The following is a 22,076-nucleotide window of genomic DNA, read 5'->3' as shown; positions in this document are numbered from 1 at the left end:
TATCACCCTCAGTCTAGTGGTCAAGTAGAATTGAGTAATAGAGAACTCAAATTAATTTTGCAAAAGACTGTTAATAGGTCCAGAAAGAATTGGTCCAAGAAACTTGATGATGCATTATGGGCCTATAGGACTGCATATAAGAATCCTATGGGTATGTCTCCGTATAAAATGGTCTATTAAAAAGCATGTCACTTACCTCTCGAACTAGAACACAAGGCTTATTGGGCTATTAAAGAACTTAATTATGATTTTAAACTTGCCGGTGAGAAGAGGTTATTTGATATTATCTCACTTGATGAATGGAGAACCCAAGCCTACGAAAATGCCAAGTTGTTTAAAGAAAAAGTTAAAAGGTGGCATGATAAAAGAATACAGAAGCGTGAGTTTAATGTAGATGATTATGTATTGCTATACAACTCTCTTTTAAGATTTTTTGCAAGAAAACTTCTCTCTAAATGGGAAGGTCCTTACATTATCGAGGAGGTCTACCGTTCCGGTGCCATAAAAATCAACAACTTCGAAGGCACAAATCCGAAGGTGGTAAATGGTCAAAGGATCAAACATTATATCTCAGGTAATCCCATAAATGTCGAAACCAATGTTATTGAAACCGTAACCCCGGAGGAATACATAAGGGACACTTTCCAGAACGTTTCAGACTCTGAAAAGGAATAGGTATGTGGTACGGTAAGTAAACTGACTCCAAAACAGTTTTTAAGGCAATATTTCTCCGTTTTGGAATATTTAGAAAAATAGAAAAATAAGCAGCAGTCCGGAAAGGACACAAGGGCCCCACGAGGGTGGAGGGCGCGCCCTACCCCCTAGGCGCGCCCCCTACCTCGTGGGCACCTCGTGCACTCTCCGGATTCCGTTTTCTTACAGGACATGTATTTTGGTCGGTAAAAATTCATTATATAACCTCCCGGGGGTTTTGACTCCCGTATCACGCAAAAATATCTTGTCTTTGTTTTGAGCTGTCCTGCTGCAGATAGAGCAACATGTCGTCCCAGGATTCGGAAGGAGAAAGCTATGTGGATGATTACCTCGCAGATCCTAAGGTCTATGGGGATGTGGAGCACTATGGTTGGACTACGGAAGAAGAAGAAGACTATGAACCCAAGGGAAAGGAGGAGACGAGCTCAGATGAAGATGAAGTTCCACTACCTCAACCTGGGGACATGCATGTGGAGTTAAAAAAAGTCAAGCCTCCCGGATAGGGTAAAGAAACCTAAGATCAAGTTTATCCCTTTTCGACTCTTGCAGGAAAACAAGCAGCAAGTATGCAAAAAGATACTGAGCCTGGAACAGGAGACCGAGGACCTAAGGGACCAAAATTCTGTCCTCAAATGCAAATTAAGGAAGAAGCCTACGCCATCAACAAAATCACCACCGTCTCCTCCAACAAAGAAGAATTGAGTATCTGGTATGGGCACTCCACTTGGCAACTGCCAAGCTTGGGGGAGTGCCCCGGTATCGTATCACCATCACTTTTATCTTTACCATTTTTCTTAGTTCGATCCTTTTGGTAATATTTTGATCTATTAGAATAAAAGTTCTTAGTATGATCCAGTTGTGAGTTTTGCTTTATTATCCTTCTATGTAATCGAGTCCGTGAGCTAAAAATAAAGATTAGTGTTGAGTCAAGGGCTTGTTTATTTTTGCCATGATCCCAAGTGAATAAAAGAAAAGAGAAATAAATAAAAAGAAACAAAGAGATCATGTGACTCTTATGGAGAGTAATGAGCTCACATAGAAAGAGTATGATGAATAAAAGTTATTGAGGGTTGACAAACATAGTTTTGGTCATCATTGCAATTAATAGGAAGTAATAAAGAAAGAGAGGTCTTCACATATAAATATACTATCTTGGACATATTTTATGATTGTGAGCACTCATTAAAATATGACATGCTAAAGAGTTGACATTGGACAAGGAAGACAACATAATGGGTTATGTTTTCCTACATCTGAGATAAATTATATTGTCTTGGATCTTCCAACATGTTGAGCTTGCCTTTCTCCCTCATGCTAGCCAAATTCATTGCACCAAGTAGAGATACTACTTGTGCTTCCAAATACCCTTAAACCTTTTGCCATGAGAGTCCACCATAGCTACCGATGGATTGAGTAAGACCCATCAAGTAAGTTGTCATCGGTGCAAGCAATAAAAATTGCTCTCTAAATATGTATGATTGATTGGTGTGGTAGAAATAAGCTTTATACAATCGTGTGATATGGGAGTAATAAAAGCGACAGACTGCATAATAAAGGTCCATATCACAAGTGGCAATATAAAGTGATGTTCTTTCACATTAGGATTTTGTGCATCCAACCATAAAAGCGCATGACAACCTCTACTTCCCTCTGCGAAGGGCCTATCTTTTACTTTTATCTCCTACACTGCAAAAGAGTCATGGTGATCCTCACTGAGGGACTCCTGGATTAGGGGGTTTCCGGACAGCCGGACTATATCCTTTGGCCGGACTGTTGGACTATGAAGATACAAGATTGAAGACTTCGTCTTCTGTCCATATGGGACTCTACTTGGCGTGGAAGGCAAGCTAGGCAATATGGACATGTATATTTCCTCCTTTGTAACCGACCTTGTGTAACCCTAGCCCCCTCTGGTGTATATATAAACCGGAGGGTTTTAGTCCGTAGGACGACAGATAATCATACCAGAGGCTAGCTTCTAGGGTTTAGCCTCTCCGATCTCGTGGTAGATCAACTCTTGTAATACTCATATCATCAAGAATAAATCAAGAAGGACGTAGGGTTTTACCTCCATCAAGAGGGCCCGAACCTGGGTAAAACATCGTGTCCCTTGCCTCCTGTTACCATCCGCCTTAGACGCACACTTCAGGACCCCCTACCCGAGATCCGCCGGTTTTGACACCGACATTGGTGCTTTCATTGAGAGTTCCTCTGTGTCGTCGCCGTTAGGCTTGATGGCTCCTTCTATCATCGATAGCGATGCAGTCCAGGGTGAGACTTTTCTCCCTGGACAGATCTTTGCATTCGGCAGCTTCGCACTATGGGCCAACTCGCTTGGCCATCTGGAGCAGATCGAAAGTTATGCCCCTGGCCACCAGGTCAGGTTTGGAAGCTTAAACTACACGGCCGATATCCGCGGAGACTTGATCTTCGACGGATGCGAGCCTCTGCCTTGTGCATCACGCGGTCACGATGAGTACGATTTGGCTCTACCATCAGGCAGTGTTCAGGAGATCGCACCGGCAGCCGCTCCGACCCTCAATTCGGGGCAAGTCACGCCGTCCATGGATGGGTGGATGGACCCCACCACAGAGGCCTTACCCTCAGCGGCAATCGAGCCGAATATTGACCTTACCCTTCACGAGAGCCGTGTTGCCAAACTGTCGGATCCTTCCCCGGCCACGGACTCCGAACCGCCTGCGCGCGTGCCTATCAAATCCGACTGGGCGCCAATCATGGAGTTCACCTCCGCGGATATCTTTCAGCACTCGCCCTTCAGCGACATACTGAATTCATTAAAGTCTCTCTCCTTGTCAGGAGAGTCCTAGCCGAACTATGTCCGGCAGGATTGGGATGCGGATGACGAAGAAATTCGCCGCCCACCCACCACCCACTTAGTAGCCAGTGTCGATGATTTAACCGACATGCTCGACTTCGACTCCGAAGACATCGACGGTATGGACGACGATGCAGGAGACGAACAGGAACCACTGCCCACAGGGCACTGGACACCCACTTCATCACATGACGTATACATGGTGGACACACAAAAAGAAAACGACGACGAGGAACGGAAGGACGCAACGAAGGGTTGTCCCCTCGAGAAGCAGTCAAAGCGGTGGCGTAAGCGCCACTCCAAATCCCGCCTCGGCAGAAACAACGGTCATATAGACCCAACATAGGACACATTCCGCAAAATAGAACAGGAGGCGATGGCGATGGCTCCCACCTCTCCACCGCCTCCCTAACCCTAGCCACACACCACCGCCGGCGATCTCCACACCTCTCCGTGGGTTTCGCCATCTAATCGGCTCATCATCCCCGGCGTCTCCTCCTCTCTCTTCTGGTTGTCATCTTCATGGCGGTCCATGCAGCAATCTCCCTGGGATTGGATTTCTCCCTGGGGATGAAGTTCGCGTCTGAGATCCAATGTAGCTTCAACAGATCGGTGCATCCCACGTCAGACACGGGCCATTTCATCATGGTGGTCTCTTTTGCATGGCACACATTTCGGCTGGATGAGGAGAATGTGGGATTCGCTCTTGAGGCAGCCATCGGAGGATATTGTTCACATCTCAAGGTATCTTTCCTCCATCATGGAGTTTTTTCATTCAACGTCTCTTGCAAGGAAGTGGGTTTTTTCATTCTGCACCAGAGGAGTTTTGTTTGTGATCAGTTCAAGTGTTTCTTCCATCTTTGGGGTCATGGCGGCCCAGATTGGAAGAAAGAATTCAGCCTTTGGCAATCTGAATGCCAAGAAGAATGGGTTTTAGTTAGTCCTTCTAAGAGAAGAGCTCGGCTTGGTTTAGAGGCCAAGAAACATGCTCCGGCCAAATCCTCCCTTCGTGCTCGTGTGACCAAATCTATTCCTAAAAAGCATGCTACGTTCGCCACGTTCATGCAATACCCGGCACGTAAGGGATATAGCTATGGCCCGTCCGCCGATGAGGTGACCACAGTGCGAGCAGCTGGTTATCATGTTTCGTCCCATGAGGATGCAGATGTGTCTTCTCCGGTGATGACCTCGCCGCCGGCAAGGGTGGCGATACAGTTTGGAACAGTCCCGCCTTCCCCGGAGGGTTTATCTCCTGCCCATTTAAACCCTGGATCTTCGGGTGGTCGATTAGTTTTTGCCTTGGAAGGTTTGGACTCCCCACCTCTGCTGGGCTCGAGGGTCCAGCCCATCTACCTGTCTGATGACGAAAGTAGCATCCCATCACCCATGGCCTCAAGAGCTTCTTCCCCTCAGGATATTATCATGGATTTGCAAAGTTTTGACGATATGATTGAAGATATGGCTGCGAGTTACTGGGATTGTCAGAACTGTTTGGGTATGCGCCACACGTCAGAGACATGCACGAATCAGGTCCGCCGCCACAATTGTTTTCGTTTGGGACACATTAAAAAAACTGCACTGGCCAGCCGCCTGACTTATCCATCTGGGTGCCCAAATTCCCATCGCCTAGTTTTGGGAAATGAGACAGAAAAGAGGACTTCCTTTCCTCCCCCGTCTCTCCAGTTTCCCAAGGCCAAACGACTCCGGAGAAAACCCCATCCTCTGCTTCTCCGCCGCCACCATCGCCGCCTATCCACCCTGCCTCGCATACCCAAGCTTCCACCAGCTCGGGTCCAGCTCCTACTCCGCAACCTCCAATGGCGGTGTACGCGATTGACCCGCATCGCTTCATCCCTGCGGGCTTTGATATTGAAGATGGCGGTGCGGATCGTCTGCCCCGCAGCTTCTACACACCGGCCGTTCCTCCGCCCCGGGCGCATGAGCAGTTCATGGTGGCCATTATGGAGCCGATCCCACCTCCTGAGTTGGTTGGTGTCCGTCATCAGCAAGTTCTTGACTTCCTAGTTCAGGTGATGCATGTTCTAGTTATTTCTGCTCAAACTTGGTTTCAAGGGGTCGGTCTATTCGAGATGGAAGATCCACTTGTCAGGGGTTCTTTTACTCTGCACCCGCCGTTTCCTTTAGGAGTTGATGAAGAAGGCAATGAGTTCTTTGTCCGTTTTATCCCACATAATCAGGGTGAGGGTTTCCGTGCTATTCATGGCCAACAGACGGGGTGGCTGATGTTCATCGGCATCCCACTAGATTATAGAAACACTCAATGCATTGCTGATATGGTTGGCACCTTCGGGCAGTTTCATTACTGGAACAGCACTGACACACGTAAGGTTAGATCTTTGGTCCGTGCCTCGTTCCCTGATAATGCGCTCGTCCCTCGCTCGGTGACCTTTACGGAATTTGCCAATTGGGGCGATGCTATGGTGTCATGGTCTGCTGGCTGTTATATTTTATCTGGAGAATTTGCTGGTGCCATGATCCCAGCGGATGAAAATCCTATGCCTCTGAATGGGAATCCCCACCCGATGCCCGGAGCCGAGGTGCCGCAACCGTTTTGGGCAATGCCTCCATACCCAGCTCTCGGCTGGAATGCAGTTCCTCCGGGCCCAAATCAAGGTCAGAATGATGTGCCTGGGTGGGCTAATAATGTGCAGCACAATGAGGGATGGGGCCCATGGGAAGAACAGGTTCAGCCTATTCAGCAGCAGCAGGAAGAGATTCAGCCAGCCCAGGACCAGAATTCCATGATTTTGAACCCGTCTGTGGATTCTTCCGACGATGAGGACATGCTTGAAGTTCAGCAGCCTCTGCAAGCTCCACCTGTAGTGCATTTGGACCCCATTCATCTTGGCATAGTTCGGGACTTTTATGGGCCAGTTCTACCACCGGCAACGATCTGGGAGAGGTCGTTCAAGTCTTTACTGCCTGAGTTTGTCATCAGAGATATACCAACTCCTTTGTCTGGGTTTTCTGCGAGGATGCTGCAAGTTAAATTTGGCTCTGTTGATCTGCATCAGAAGTATCTGCTATGGTCTGACGAGCAATGTGTCCCCGGTCGTGGAATCAACTCTTCGGTGGTCATTGAAGAGTTGCCATCTGATGATCTGTCTTGCTCCAGTTCCCAGGTTCCACCCACTCCTTCACAGGTTTCTCAGGAGGAATTTCAATTTACTTTGGCCACTCCAACTATGTTGGGCAAACGACCCCGCACCAGGTGTCCTGTCACACTTGTGGAGCCAGTTCTAGACTTCTTCACCAGAAGGATGACGCGCAGTTCTGCCAAAAGGACGGGCATGAAACCAGTTTCTGCAATCCCTCCAAGGTTTGCCCCCCTGCGTCGCCCGAAGGCAAAGAAGCTTCGTCTCGATGATGATCAGAGTCAGCTTCCTCTCCCACCCCTGACGCCTATACCTACAATGCAGGCAATTGGAGTGGCCCTGGGTATCGACCCATTTGAGCTATCGGTCGAGAAGCTTATGGCTTCTCCTCGCCCTGCTGAAGAAGATGATGGTCCACATGATGATTGATGTCCCAAGAAGCTTCATGGACAGTTGGGCACTTTTTTTGTGCCCGTTTTATGTTAGTACTTACTGCTTTTGTGTCTATCTGAACTACTTGGTCATTTCTGTTGGCACTTTTGTTATGATCTTGTCCATGCTGTTAAGCAGCTGGATCTGCTACTATTCCTCAGCGCTCTTTTTTTATGGATAATTGCTATTATCAAAATTGGAATGTTCTCTGCTGGAACGCGCGTGGGCTGAATTCAGAGGCTAGGCAACGTGACTTACGTGCTAAGATTGAGGAGAGCAGATGTTCTGTACTTTGTCTACAGGAAACTAAATGCGAGAACTTTGATATTCGAATGATTAGATCCTTTTGTCCTAGGAGGTTTGATCAATTCGCGTTCTCGCCTTCTGTTGGAGCGTCTGGTGGGATTTTAGTCATTTGGAACTCCTCGATCTTTCATGGCCAGCTTATTGACATCCAGCGATTTGGTGTTGTGGTTTCCTTCCAATCGTTGCAGAACTCTGAAAAATGGACCTTAGCCTCGGTATATGGGCCTTGTGAGGGTCAGCCTAGGGATGATTTTGTTAGCTGGCTTTATCGTCTAGACATCCCTCTCGATGAAAATTGGTTGTTGTTGGGGGACTTTAATTTTATCAGGTCTTTGGATAACAGAAACCTCCCGGGTGGTGACGTTAATGATATTTTTCTCTTCAGTGAAATAATTGGTCACCTAGGTCTCTTGGAACTGCCATTGAAAGGTCATAGCTACACCTGGTCTAATATGCAACAAAACCCCCTCCTTGAACAGCTTGATTGGTTCTTCACTACTGCTGATTGGATTTCACATTATCCGAACATGGTGGTTAACCCACTGGCCAGAACTGCATCGGATCATGTGCCTTGTGTGGTGTCCATTGACACCACCATTCCTGTGGCCAGGACTTTTCGGTTTGAAAACTTCTGGCTTGATATGCCTGGATTCATGGATTGCATCACCAAGTCCTGGAATGCACCGGTATTCTCTGATCTATCTGCTTCTGCGGTTATCACAAAGAAATTTAAGAGGCTGCGGTATGATTTGAAAATTTGGAGCAAAAAGTTATCATACATCAAAAAGCTTACTGTTGATTGCTCGAAGGTGATTCTGCACTTTGATCAGCTAGAGGAAGTGAGACCTTTAACTAGGCCGGAATTCAATTTCAGGAAAATAGTGAAGATTCACTATGAGTATCTGTTAAAAATTCACTATATTTATTGGAACCAGAGGTGCACCATTCGATACATAAAGGTTGGCGAGGAGAATTCAGAATTCTTTCATGCAATGGCATGTGAGCGAATGAGAAGGAATTCAATTTTCAGCCTGAAGACAAATTCCATGAGTGATCCTATGACTGACCATGCACAGATGGCGGGAATTCTTTGGGCTTCGTTCAAATCTAGGATGGGCCAGGCCCAAGGGATCAATATGGGCTTTGATTTAAACCAGTTAATTCAGCCCATCCCGGGGCTGGAGGAGCTCTCTTTGCCGTTTTCTGACGAAGAAATCAACAAAGCTTTGAAGGAATTACCGGTGGATCGGGCACCTGGTCCGGATGGCTTTAATGGGATGTTTGTCAAGCGCTGTTGGCCTATAATTGAGAAGGACTTCTTGTGGATGATTCAGGATTTTTATGAAGGGAAGCTTTCGTTGGAAAACATCAATGGTTCCCTCATTACGCTCATCCCCAAGATCATTTCACCTGAAGGGCCTGATGACTTCCGGCCAATATCTCTCACCAACACTTGTCTTAAATTTCTTACAAAGTTGTTGGCTAACCGGTTGCAGAAGGTGATCCTTCAGTGTATCCACAAAAATCAGTATGGGTTCCTTAAGGGTAGGTCAATTCAAGATTGCCTGGCCTAGAGTTTTGAATATATTCATCAATGTAAGCAGTCTAAGCGTCCAATCATAATCCTGAAGCTAGATTTTGCCAAGGCATTTGACACAGTTGAGCATGAAGTTATTCTCCAGATGTTGCAGCATAAAGGGTTTGATGCCAAATGGATTTATTGGGTAAAGCAGTTGTTGTCCACAGGTTCTTCGTCTGTGTTGTTAAATGGCGTTCCTGGTAAACAATTTAAGTGCAAGTGTGGTGTCAGGCAGGGTGATCCTCTGTCACCTCTGTTGTTTTTCATTACAGCGGATTTGCTGAAGTCAGTGGTCCACCAAATGCTTGAGCATGGCACGCTCTCTTTGCCTATTCAAACCCAGGACAGAGAGTTTCCCATCATCCAATATGCGGATGACACAATTCTGTTTCTTGCAGCTAAGGATGACGAGCTTGTTGCATTAAAGAACATGCTGCTGACCTTCCAACAGTCCACAGGTTTAAAGGTCAACTTTGCTAAATCATCAGTGATCCCTTTGAATATGACTGATGAGGAGGCTTCTAGACTTGCTGCAATTCTTGGTTGTAAAATTGGACAGGTCCCATTTACTTATCTGGGATTGCCTTTGGGAACTACAAGGCCAAGGATCATTGACCTAATGCCCCTGGTTGACAGCCTTGAGAGGAGGCTAACTGCAAGCTCTTCCATGCTGAATCAAGGCTCTCGCTTGCAACTTCTTACCTCTGTCCTGACATCTCTGCCAATATACTTTCTCTGCAGCCTACAGATTCCACCAGGGATCATTAAACAACTTGACAGAATCTTTAGGCAGTGTCTTTGGAGGGGCAATAGTGATGCTCCAAAATAGTCTCTGGCTGCATGGGATCTAGTTTGCAGGCCAAAAGATAAAGGGGGTTTAGGAGTAATTAACCTGAACATCCAGAACAAAGGACTCCTTATCAAGCATCTCCACAAGTTCTACAACAAGGTTGATATTCCTTGGGTGACCCTCATATGGAATAGTTACTATGATCATGGTGTTCCACAGGCAACAGCTGAAGCTGGATCTTTCTGGTGGAGGGATGTTTTGAAGCTGCATGAGGCTTATACTGCTATTGCCTCGGTTACCATCAACATGGGAGATTCTGCTTTGTTCTGGACAGATTCTTGGCACATTGGGGGTTCTGCTAGACCACTATGTTGGAGATTGCCTAGGTTGTTTTCATTTGCCAATAATGATAAGATCTCCGTGCAGGAATTCCTTCAATCCCAGGATCTCTTCTCCATGTTTTATCTACCTATTTCTCATGAGGCTGTTGCTGAGTTACATATACTTGAAGGTTGGATCATGCAGTTGGAAAGAGACCCAACTATACCTGATGTTTGGATATGGCCTGGCAAATCAGGGGATTACACTGCTAAGAGCTTCTACATGATCATGCACTCTCATCTACCTACAATACAACCTTGCAAATGGTTGTGGCAGAGTAGGTGTACCATGAAGATCAAGGTGTTTGGGTGGCTCCTTTTCTTTGACAGACTAAACACCAAGGACATGCTGGTTAGAAGACACTGGCGCTCTAGCCAAGATGACAATTTCTGTCTCATTTGCAGTGAGCTGGTGTATGAGGATAGAATCCATCTGTTCTTTAACCGCACCTTCAGCTCTAGAGTCTGGAATTACCTGGGCATTGATTGGACTGCAGGCTCAGATATCTTGCAATGTATCATGCATGCTAGGTCCAGCTTCACGCATCCTTTCTTCTTTGAAGTCATGCTAACAGCAGCTTGGAACATTTGGATTTTAAGAAATGGCAGAACCTTCAGAGCTGAGAGAGCTACCTTCAGTGCTTGGAAGTGTAAATTCATCCATGACATCTCTCTGCTTGCTCATAGGGTGAAGGATGGTATTAAACCAAAACTATTGGCTTGGGTTAATTCTCTGTTGTAAAATAGGTAGGGATGTTTAGCCTTAGGTAAATTTTACCTTTATTTGTTTGTATAGCCTGTATTTTGTTTGTACAGTTTCACTTGCTTCAATAAAGGGCTGAGGGGCTTTGCCTCATAGTAAATATTCAAAAAAAAATAGACCCAACGTTAGAGCAGGGTGAACCATCGCCGGACCACGGCAACATGGAGAATCAAACCGAACAACCCGACTCTGTCAAAGATAATAGTGCAGATGAAATCACACCAAACAGACACCCGGAGCAACAGAATGCCCGTCAAAGGCTTGTTGCCACCGCGAGGAGTCTAAAAAAGCAGAAGCAAAGGCTCAAGGCTGCGCAAGACACACTCAGAATCAGATGGAGTAAAGTACTCAACACAGCAGCGAAGTACGGCGGTAATCGCCCCACCAAGAGCTACCCAAAGCGGAAGTTGCTACCTGAATTCGATGAGGAGGCCTTAGATCCCCCGCAACCAAAAATTAAAATGGCCATCTGGCCGGATAGACGACCTCACGGCTAACATAGAGCGGCAAACAACGCTGCACATAAGCCAATACGCGATCCATGCGAGGGCTCGCATCAAAAGGACGGCGCAACCAGATCCATCTATGCACCACGCAAGCGCGCTCCAGCATACGATGCAACACAACAAACATCCGAACAACGCGGTACACCCAGATACAGGGGTGCTGCACCCCCCCTATGTTTCACCGACGAGGTGCTGGACCATGAATTTCCAGAGGGATTCAAACCCGTAAACATAGAGGCATACAACGGAACAACAGACCCTGGGGTCTGGGTTGAGGACTATATCCTCCATATCCATATGGCCCGAGAAGATGATCTCCACGCCATTAAGTATTTACCCCTCGAACTCAAAGGGCCAGCTCGGCACTGGCTTAAAAGCCTCCCCGAAAGCTCCATTGGAAGCTGGGAAGATCTCAAAGATGCTTTTCGTGCAAATTTTCAAGGGACTTATGTCCGACCTCCGGATGCGGACGATTTAAGTCATATAACTCAACAGCCCGGAGAGTCAGCCCGAAAGCTTTGGAACAGGTTTCTTACTAAAAGGAACCAAATAGTTGACTGTCCGGACGCCGAAGCCTTGGCAGTTTTTAAACACAGCGTCCGAGATGAATGGCTTGCCAAACACCTCGGCCAAGAAAAAGCCAAGAACAATGGCAGCATTAACAAGCCTCATGCCCCGCTTTTGCGCGGGCGAGGACAGCTGGCTAGCCCGATGTAGCACCAGCGACCCAAGTACATCCGAAGTTAGAGATGGAAACGGGAAATCACGACGCAGAAAAAATAATAAGCGCCAGAATAAAGAAGACAGCCCGAAGAGCACGGCGGTAAATGCCGGATTCAGAAGCTCTCGGCCTGGTCAGCAAAAGCCGCCCCCTAAAGGCGCCAGAGATGAACTGTCCAGCTTAAAAAAAATTCTGGGCCAAATATGTCAAATCCATAGCACCCCCGATAAACCTGCAAATCATACCCACAGAGAATGTTGGGTCTTCAAGCAGTCCGGCAAGCTCAATGCCGAACATAAGGGGCAGGATACACCAAGCGAAGACGAGGATGAGCCTCGCAAGCAAAGCACTGGGGAACAGAAGAAATTTCCACCAGAAGTCAAAATAGTAAACGTGTTACACGTGATAAAGGGGAGAAGCAAAGCGGCACTCCCAGATAAACATGCCCAAGGGCCTATCACCGCGGAGTTCTGCCACTGGCCGTCTCAACCAATCACCTTCGACCATCAGGATTACTCAGCAAGTATCTGGAGCACAGGATGGGCTGCCTTGGTATTAGATCCAATAATTGATAGATACCACTTCACACGAGTCCTGATGGACGGCGGCAGCAGTCTAAACCTGATATATCAGGACACAATCCGCAAAATGGGGATAGACCCAACGAAAATTTGCCACGGTAATACTACCTTTAAAGGAGTAACGCCAGGCCCAGGGGCTCATTGCACGGGCTCCCTGCTACTAGAGGTTATATTCGGCTTCCCCGATAACTTCCGTAGCGAAAATTTAACCTTCCACATGGCTCCGTTCCAAAGTGGCTATCAAGCACTACTCAGACGTGAAGCTTTCGCTCGCTTTAATGCAATACCACATTACGCTTCCCTCACGCTTAAGATGCCCGGTCCACGTGGCATCATTACAGTAAATGGAAATATTGAGCGATCCCTGTGCGCCGAAGAGAGTGCGGCTGCCTTGGCAGCCGCACACTAAAACGGCCTCACCAACTAAAGCACTCGATAGGTCGTCAAGACTACGGACACGGTTAGACGAGTCCAACGCAGCTATATGTATTTCATACAGGTTTGATGGTCACACCCCTATCACAAATACAAGGGGCTCAACACGCGCAAACAAGTGGCAATTTTTACTCATCTTGAATTGTACATGGTTTCTTTAAACCTACCTTTTTGCACGACAACTTTTCACCTAAGTTCCTCTCTTTTACAGATGACCATCGTGCTACACCCGTCCAAGATACAGCACAACGGAGACACAGGCGCAGACGTGCAGCAGGGACCTGTTCAAACGATTCTTTTTAGATTAAGACCCTGCGTCAACCTTTTTTACTGTCTCTTGTTGATACACATCCCTCAGAATCTCAGTACCATTGAGAAGGATGCTGACGTCTTGGCATGTGGCCATGTCAGAACAATGCACGTACCTGGACACCAGGGGCTTCTTACAAATGGCACTGTTCAGGCCCGGTTTATACCATAAAGACCGAATACCTTAGGGAGTGTTCGGCGTCGCGAGTTTGGCCTTATATGCATCAGCTCCGAATCATGTCTTTGGTCAAATGTTGGGTTTGCCCGGCTCCTGTGTTTTGCTGCCTTACGTTCCGCTCTATCGGCTAAGGCGGCACCAGGAGAACTACTGCGATTGTGCCCCGGTTCATCCGGACGAGCACCTCAGTAGAGAAAGCCGAAAACTGACTGTCATGATATAGCGTGAGACTGGTCAACCGCTCGATGACCTATCGGAATGTTAGAATTCCTCCGCCTTAATGAAGGGCCGTTTCCCGGCAAGGCATGTACGCACCCCGAATTCGGGAGAGTGCGGAGCCACCAGGGGCTATATAGTAGCCCCACTGTCAAACTCCTATGGCTAAGTGAAAGTGTTAAAGCATTATAGTCCGGTTGCCTAGTTCGCTATGATATCACCTCCTTATTAGGACCAAGACGTTGGATTAAGTGTGAACACGCGTCTTCTGCGAACACCCCCGCATTATATGCGTGGGGGCTAAAGCCGACAACTACAATCTTTCAGGTTATACACATGTATACATAAATGGCCGCACAGGAGGCATCACAATACTTTCGGGCACAAGTATAAATACAGCCTTTTTAAATTCAATTAAAACATTATTTTTACAATGGGAATACATGTCATTCAAACATAATATTCTTCGAGCACTAGGCCTCTATCAAACGAGCACCCTCAAGAACTTCTTCAAAATAGTGCTCGGCAGCCACTCGGCCTATGGCCGAACCCTGCGCCGCGACAGTGGTAGCATTCATCTCCGCCTACTATGCTTTGACACGGGCAAGGGCCATCCACGAGCCTTCTATGCATGCCGACCTCTTCATCGCATTGATGCGCAGCACCACACCAAGGAACTGCTGCACTAAGCTGAAATAGTTGTTCGGCTTCGGCTTTTCTGGCCACAGATGATCTACGACGGACCTCATGGCAAGTCCGGACAACCTATTGAGTTCGGCCCATTCATCTAGCTGATCGGTCAATGGAAGCGGACGCTCTGGCACGTTGAACTGCGACCAGAACAGCTTGTCCACTTCCTGATCTATTTGATCTCGGAAGTATTCGGCCACATCGACAGCGCTCGCCGCCAAGTCCAGATATGCGTCCGCCGAACTCCATAGCCGATCCAGAGGGGCATACCGCGGATCTCCGAACTTCCTCTGCAGCAAAAAGGGCTTCCCAGCCACAATATCACAGGCTTCATGCAGTTCCTCCTTCTTCGCTCTCATAGCAGAGCGGGTGTCTTTGGTCACCATCGTGGCCTTTTCAAGGTCCATCGCCTTCGCTCGGTTTTCTTCTTCAAGGAACTATCAATGGTCGGCAGTGTCTTTTAACTTTACAGCCATCTTGGCCATTTTCTCTTTGCTCTCGCAATGCGCGGCCTTCTCGGCTCTCAAATCTTCGGCCGCCTTCAAAGCAGCCGCATTACTAATCCTTGCTTGTTCTTTGGCTCGGGCAAGTTCCGCCCGAAGGGTCTCCACGGTGGCAGCTCCATCTGCAGTCACAACATATTAAAGATACTGGCATCACGCTGCTCTTCCTATGTGACATTCACCAGAAAACATTACTTACCATGTGCCTCATCAAGCCGCTTGTTAACAAGCTCGATGTCGGCATCTGCCGCATCCAGTTGCCGCTTTAGTTCAGCAATCTCATTAGTTCGGCTAGCCACCGAAGCTTCCACCACCTGCACATAAATGCGGTATGGTTATTACCTGGGACTACGATCCTCTATTTGCCGCCGTTCTCGGCGACAACCAGAGTCTCAGGGGCTACTATCTACACAGGACACACCTAAAAATGTGCGGTACTATCACAAATGTATATCATTTCACGTACCTCAAAACCCGTCAGTAGACTCATAAAGGCTTCATGCAACCCGCTTTCGGCGGACGAAATCCTTTCCATCACCGTATCCATCAATGTACGGTGTTCTTCTGAGATAATTGCTTGCTCTAGCAGATCCCTCGGTGCGTCCGACCGCATACCAGACGGTGTCGGATTCTTTTGGTTGCTCTCTTCAAGAGCCGGACACTGGGGACTTCGGGCGACCATAGGATTATCTTCTGGCCTCACCTGATCCGGCGAGGCCCTCCATGACGACACTTCAAGGTCGCCCGCTTCTTGAGCGGGGGAGTCTGGGGGAGGCGTTCCGCTCTCCATCATCTCCGAAAGAAGATCCCCCGAAGACGAGCTCTGCTGAGAAGGGCTAAGATCTGAACTGCAAGATAAATGCTTCGGTTATTTTCCTCAGAGGTAAGGTAGTATATCTTCACTATTAAAGTACCTTTTGATTACTTACAGCTCGTTAGAGGGCTGATCCCCGCGCGGACTTTGTGCGGCAAGAGCACCCTCCGAGGCAGGACCCTCTGGTGGAGACTTCTTCTCCCGTTTGGAAGCCTTGGTTTCTAGATCTTCAGAGGCAGTCCTCTTCCTTCCCCGAAGCGAGAGAGGGTCAGATTCTTCCCCTTGGTTATCCTCCTTCACGGAGGCGCTCATTCCCTTGGTTGGAATTGGTAGCGATGGGGGCCCGCTTTCGCCCTCATTATTCCCCCGTTTATCTTCCCTTGAGGGCTCCGGGCAAGGTGCTAGCTCGAGCATCTTTTCCAGTACCAGATTGTCCAAACCCTCAGGAAGGGGGGCCGAACACCGAATCATCTTCGCCTTTCTTAGCCAGTCCTAGTCAAAGAGCGATTTCTCATAATGACGTCATGATAAATGAAAGACGGTGTGTTCGGCTAGAGGATTACTTACTTGGTCGGCGGTGTGGTTGCTGCTCAGGCCCACGTCCTCGGTAGTATCTGGACACTCTATTAGGGGTCCGAAGAATGATTTATACATCTCCTTGTGCGTCAGGCCGAGGAAATTCTGAATAGTGCATGGTCCTTCTGGGTTGAACTCCCACATGCGGAGGGGCCGGCGTTTGCAAGGCTGGACTCGACGAACCAGCATGACTTGCACCACTGTAACCAGACTGAAATCTCCTTCGAAGAGATCTTGAATGCGGCTTTGCAGTATAGGCACGTCCTTGGCTAGACCCCAGCTCAGCCCTCTCCTAATCCATGACGTCAGTTGTGGTGGAGGGCCCGAGCGGAAAGCAGGGGCAGCCACCCACTTGGCACTTCTGGGAGCTGTGATGTAAAACCACTCCCGTTGCCATAATCCGGACACCTCTGGAAAGGAACCCTTTGGCCATGGAGCTCCAGCGATCTTGCTTATTAATGCGCCTCCGCACGCTACATGTTGCCCCTCGACCATCTTCGGCTTCACGTCAAAGGTCTTGAGCCACAGGCCGAAGTGAGGGGTAATGCGGAGGAAGGCCTCACATACGACAATAAATGCCGAGATGTGGAGAAGGGAGTCCGGGGCTAGATCGTGGAAATCTATCCCGTAATAGAACATCAAACCCCTAACGAAGGGATCCAGAGTGAGGCCTAGACCTCGGAGGAAGTGGGAGATGAACACAATGTTCTCGTTGGGTTCGGGAGTAGGGACGACCTGCCCTCGGGCAGGTAGCCGATGTGAAACCTCGGCGGTCAGGTATCTGGCCTCCCTCAACTTCTTGATATCCTCTTCCGTAACGGAGGAGGGCATCCACCGGCCTTGAAGGCTAGATCCGGACATAATTGAAGGTCCAAAGCACCTGACCTGGGCTTTGGGTGTTAGAACTCGAGGCGGGGGAAGGATTCGATTGAGCATAGGAGGGAAAAAAGTAAAAGCCTTGTCCCTTTATAAAGAGGGTGAATATCAAGTGTCCTCCTAGTGGCCGTTTGGGACATGCCTAAAATCTAGGAGTCCTAGGCACAGTTGGGTTACCCATGAGCGTATTGATGAGAATCCCGTAATTAGGGGAACACGATCTCTGCTTTGACAAGACGTGTCAAGAAACCGCCTCGCGTTATGTGTGGAGCTGGTTGAAGAAAAACGGTTCGAATAATCACCGAGCCATGGCCTGATGTCATGTTGCCAAAGTGTGTCAGCAGATTAAGATTTTTGGAAATATTATTCTCTCTACGATGGTATGTGGAATTTATTTTGCAGGGTCGGACACTATCCTGGTATTCAAACTCTTCTGTGATGTGTTCGGAGGAGGAACCCGCCTTGCAATGCCAAAGACAACACTGCACGCCGGACTCATCGTCATTGAAGCCTGGTTCAGGGGCTACTGAGGGAGTCCTGGATTAGGGGGTCTCCGGACAGCCGGACTATATCCTTTGGTCAGACTGTTGGACTATGAAGATACAGGATTGAAGACTTTGTCTCGTGTCCGGATGGGACTCTACTTGGCATGGAAGGCAAGCTAGGCAATACGGATATGTATATTTCCTCCTTTGTAACCGACCTTGTGTAACCCTAGCCCCCTCTGGTGTCTATATAAACCAGAGGGTTTTAGTCCGTAGGACGATAGACAATCATACCATAGGCTAGCTTCTAGGGTTTAGCCTCTCCGATCTCATGGTAGATCAACTCTTGTAATACTCATATCATCAAGAATAAATCAAGCAGGACGTAGGGTTTTACCTCCATCAAGAGGGCCCAAACCTGGGTAAAACATTCTGTCCCTTGCCTCCTGTTACCATCCGCCTTAGACGCACAGTTCGGGACCCCCTACCCGAGATCCGCCGGTTTTGACACCGACACTCACCCTTCCTTTTTACATTTTATCCTTTGGCAAGCACAATATGTTCGAAAGATCCCGGTATATATGGCTAATTGGATGTGAGTTTTCATGAACTATTACTCTTGACATTGCCCTTGAGATAAAACGTTGGGAGGCAAATCTATAAGCCCATATCTTTCTCTGTGTCCGCTTAAAACTCCATACCCATAAGTATTGCGTGAGTGTCAGCAATTGTGAAAGATTATATGATAGTTGAGTATGTGGACTTGCTGAAAAGCTCTTATACATTGACTCTTTCCTATGTTATGATAAATTGCAATTGCTTCAATGACTGAGATTATAGTTTGTTAGTTTTCAATGAAGTTTATGATTCATACTTGATATTGTGATTGAATTATTACTCTAGCATAAGATATCATATGACGAGAATTATATAATTTACTGTTCTAAGAATGATCATGATGCCCTCATGTCCATATTTTATATTTATCGACACCTTCATCTCTAAACATGTGGACATATTTTTCGATTTCGGCTTTTCGCTTGAGGACAAGCGAGGTCTATGCTTGGGGGAGTTGATACATCCATTTTGCATCATGCTTTTATATCAATATTTATTGCATTATGGGCTGTTATTACACATTATGTCAGAATACTTATGCCTATTCTCTCTTATTTTACAAGGTTTACATAAAGAGGGAGAATGCCGGCAGCTGGGATTCTGGCTGGAAAAGGAGCAAATATTAGAGACCTATCCTGCACAGCTCCAAAAGTCCTGAAACTTCACGGATGATGTTTTCCAAATATATAAAAAACATTGAGCGCAAAAACTTCACCAGGGGGGCCACACCCTGCCCACGAGGGTGGGGGCACGCCCTACCCCCTGGGCACGCCCCCTACCTCGTGGGCCCCCTAGTGGCCCTCCGGTGACCATCTTCTGCTATATGGACTCTTTCGATGGGGAAAATCATAAGCCATCTTCTCGGACAAAACTCCGCCGCCACGAGGCGGAACCTTGGCGGAGCCAATCTAGGGTTCTGGCGGGGCTGTTCTGCCGGGGAAACTTCCCTCCCGTAGGGGGAAATCATCGCCATCGTCATCACCAACGCTCCTCTCATCGGGAGAGGGCAATCTCCATCAACATCTTCATCAGCACCATCTCATCTCAAAACCCTAGTTCATCTCTTGTATCCAATTCTTGTCTCCAAGTTCGTGATTGGTGCTAGTAGGTTGCTAGTAGTGTTAATTACTCCTTGTAGTTGATTCTAGTTGGTTTAATTGGTGGAAGATCATATGTTCAGATCCTATATGCACATTAATACCCCTCTGATTATGAACATGTTTATGCTTTGTGAGTAGTTACTTTTGTTCCTGAGGACATGGGAGAAGTCTTGCTATTTCTAGTCATGTAAATTTGGTATTCGGTTGATATTTTGATGAGATGTATGTTGTCTCTCCTCTAGTGGTGTTATGTGAACGTCGACTACATGACACTTCACCATTGTTTGGGCCTAGAGGAAGGCGTTGGGAAGTAATAAGTAGATGATGGGTTGCTAGAGTGACAGAAGCTTAAACCCTAGTTTATGTGTTGCCTCGTAAGGGGCTGATTTGGATCCATATGTTTCATGCTATGGTTAGGTTTACCTTAATACTTTTGTTGTATTTGCGGATGCTTGCAATAGAGGTTAATCGTAAGTGGGATGTTTGTCCAAGTAAGGGCAGCACCCAAGCACCGGTCCACCCACATACCAAATTATCAAAGTACCGAACGCGAATCATATGAGCGTGATGAAAACTAGCTTGACGATATTCCCATGTGTCCTCGGGAGCGCTTTAGATCATATAAGAGTTTGTCCAGGCTTGTCCTTTGCTACAAAAAGGATTGGGCCACCTTGGTGCACTGTATTTACTTTTGCTACTTGTTGCTCCTTACAAATTATCTTATCACAAAACTATCTGTTACCACTTATTTTAGTACTTGCAGAGAATACCTTACTGGAAACCGCTTATCATTTCCTTCTGCTCCTCGTTGGGTTCGACACTCTTACTTATCAAAAGGACTACGATAGATCCCCTATACTTGTGGGTCATCAAAGATATCACATCACAACTCTAGACACAAATTAAAATAATACAAGCTTTAAATTACAAGCAACCGGCCTCGAGGGCTCGAATACAAATGAGTCAGTGGAAGCAACAATATCTGAGTACATACATAAGTTAAACAATTTCTTCCTTAAGAAGGCTAGCACAAACATCAACGATCGAGAAGGCAAGGCCTCCTGCCTGGGAGCCTCCTAACTACTCCTGGTCGTCAGCGGTCTCCACATAGTAGTAGGCACCCTCGGAGTAGTAGTAGTTGTCGGTGGTGGCGTCTGGCTCCTCGGATCTGTCATCTGATCACAGCAATCGGGTATGGGGAAAAGAAGTAGCAAAGCAACCATGAGTACTTATCCAAAGTACTCGCAAAGACTTACATCAGATCTACACTACATATGCATTGGTATCAACAAAGGGAGTAGTATCTGTGGACTAAAGTGTGGAATGCCAGAATAAGAGGGGGAGAAGCTAATCCTATTGAAGACTACGCTTCTCGCAGCCTCCATCTTGAAGCAGTAGAAGAGAATAGTTAGTATAGTAACAAGTGTCATCGAAGCAATAATCCTACCCGGCGATCTCCTCCTCGTCGCCCTGTGGAAGAGCAATCACCGGGTTGTATCTAAAACTTGTAAGGGGTGTGTTTTATTAAGTATCTGGTTTTAGTTATAAGAGGTCGGAATACAACTCCAAGCGTCCTGTTACCATGGACACGGATATTCAAACAGATAAAATTCGCTGCAGGGGTGCACCACACTACCCAACACGCTTGATCACTCTGGCCGGATACACTTTCCTAGGTCATGCCCAGCCTCAGAAGATCAACACGTTGCAGCCCTACCTAGGCTCCACGGAGAGGCCAGCACGCTGGTCTAAACCCTAAGCGCACAGAGGTCTTGGGCCCATCGCTCGTTGCACTCCTACATGTTGCGAGGGCGGCCGGGATCAGTCTTGGCAACCTGCACTACAAGGCTGTTGCTTTACGCGGACCACCCGGGCGCGCGCCACTCAGTCGTTGACATCTGGAAAGCTTCGGCTGATACTACGACGCCGGTTGGCCATATCTTGTCCCACTTGGCGGTTAGTGCGTATATGGTGAACGACTAACTCAGATCAAATATTCAAACTCGTTAGGCGTGTTATTATGAAATAACCGCGGATAACGACCAGGGACCAGGCCCACCTCTCTCCTAGGTGCACTACAAAAAAAATACACTTCCGTGATGATATGTGTTTGTCACGGTAGGTCGCGTTTTTTGTCATGCATGTACATCCATGATGATTTTATGAGAGAATCAAGATAGTCATACCTGTGTTGTCGTAGAAGTGTTCCATGACATTACCAAAATTATCATCACAGAAGTGTCCACTTCCATGACGATAAATCGCGTGTCACAGAAGTGCTTTCGTCTAGGGTGACCGACGCGTGGCATCCACCGTAACGGAACACCGTTAAGCTATCAGGTCCGGTTCTGGATCCGATAACCCGTCAACAGCCCCGACCAATGGGGATTTTCCACGTGTAAAATCATCATTGGCTGGAGGAAACACGTGTCGGCTCACCGTTGGGACATATGTCATCCACTCATTGGACCCAAGGCGCCTATGATACATCGACACGTGGCACGGACCAACAGAGGCCCATTCCTGTGAAAAGACCGCCCGTTTGACTTGGT

General features: G+C 47.5%; 1 protein-coding gene across 1 annotated transcript; it reads left to right on the top strand.

Moving 5' to 3' along the window:
* Positions 1-7,931: 7,931 nt before the first annotated feature.
* LOC147960285 (uncharacterized) lies at positions 7,932-10,995 on the top strand. The gene is made up of 5 exons (XM_087533259.1): positions 7,932-8,243; positions 8,340-8,949; positions 9,382-9,542; positions 9,993-10,851; positions 10,970-10,995. The coding sequence occupies exons 1-5, from the start codon at positions 7,932-7,934 to the stop codon at positions 10,993-10,995; spliced, it is 1,968 nt and encodes a 655-aa protein (XP_087389385.1).
* The last annotated feature ends 11,081 nt before the right edge of the window (positions 10,996-22,076 follow it).

This window comes from Triticum urartu, chromosome 7A (genome assembly GCF_056163025.1).
Source record: "Triticum urartu cultivar PI428250 chromosome 7A, HENAU_Tu73, whole genome shotgun sequence".
In the NCBI taxonomy this organism is placed as follows: domain Eukaryota; kingdom Viridiplantae; phylum Streptophyta; class Magnoliopsida; order Poales; family Poaceae; genus Triticum; species Triticum urartu.
The sequence above is the reverse complement of the archived record's forward strand: the minus strand, read 5'-3'. Positions and strand labels throughout refer to the sequence as shown.

Bases quoted from the DNA above. Each gene is read 5' to 3' on its own strand.
- LOC147960285 (XM_087533259.1), top strand. From the start codon at position 7,932: ATGGTGGTTAACCCACTGGCCAGAACTGCATCGGATCATGTGCCTTGT. The intron at 8,950-9,381 runs GTAGGTCAATTC...TGTTTCTTGCAG, and splicing joins TCAGTATGGGTTCCTTAAGG to CTAAGGATGACGAGCTTGTT. The intron at 10,852-10,969 runs GTATTAAACCAA...TTGTTTGTACAG, and splicing joins TGCTCATAGGGTGAAGGATG to TTTCACTTGCTTCAATAAAG.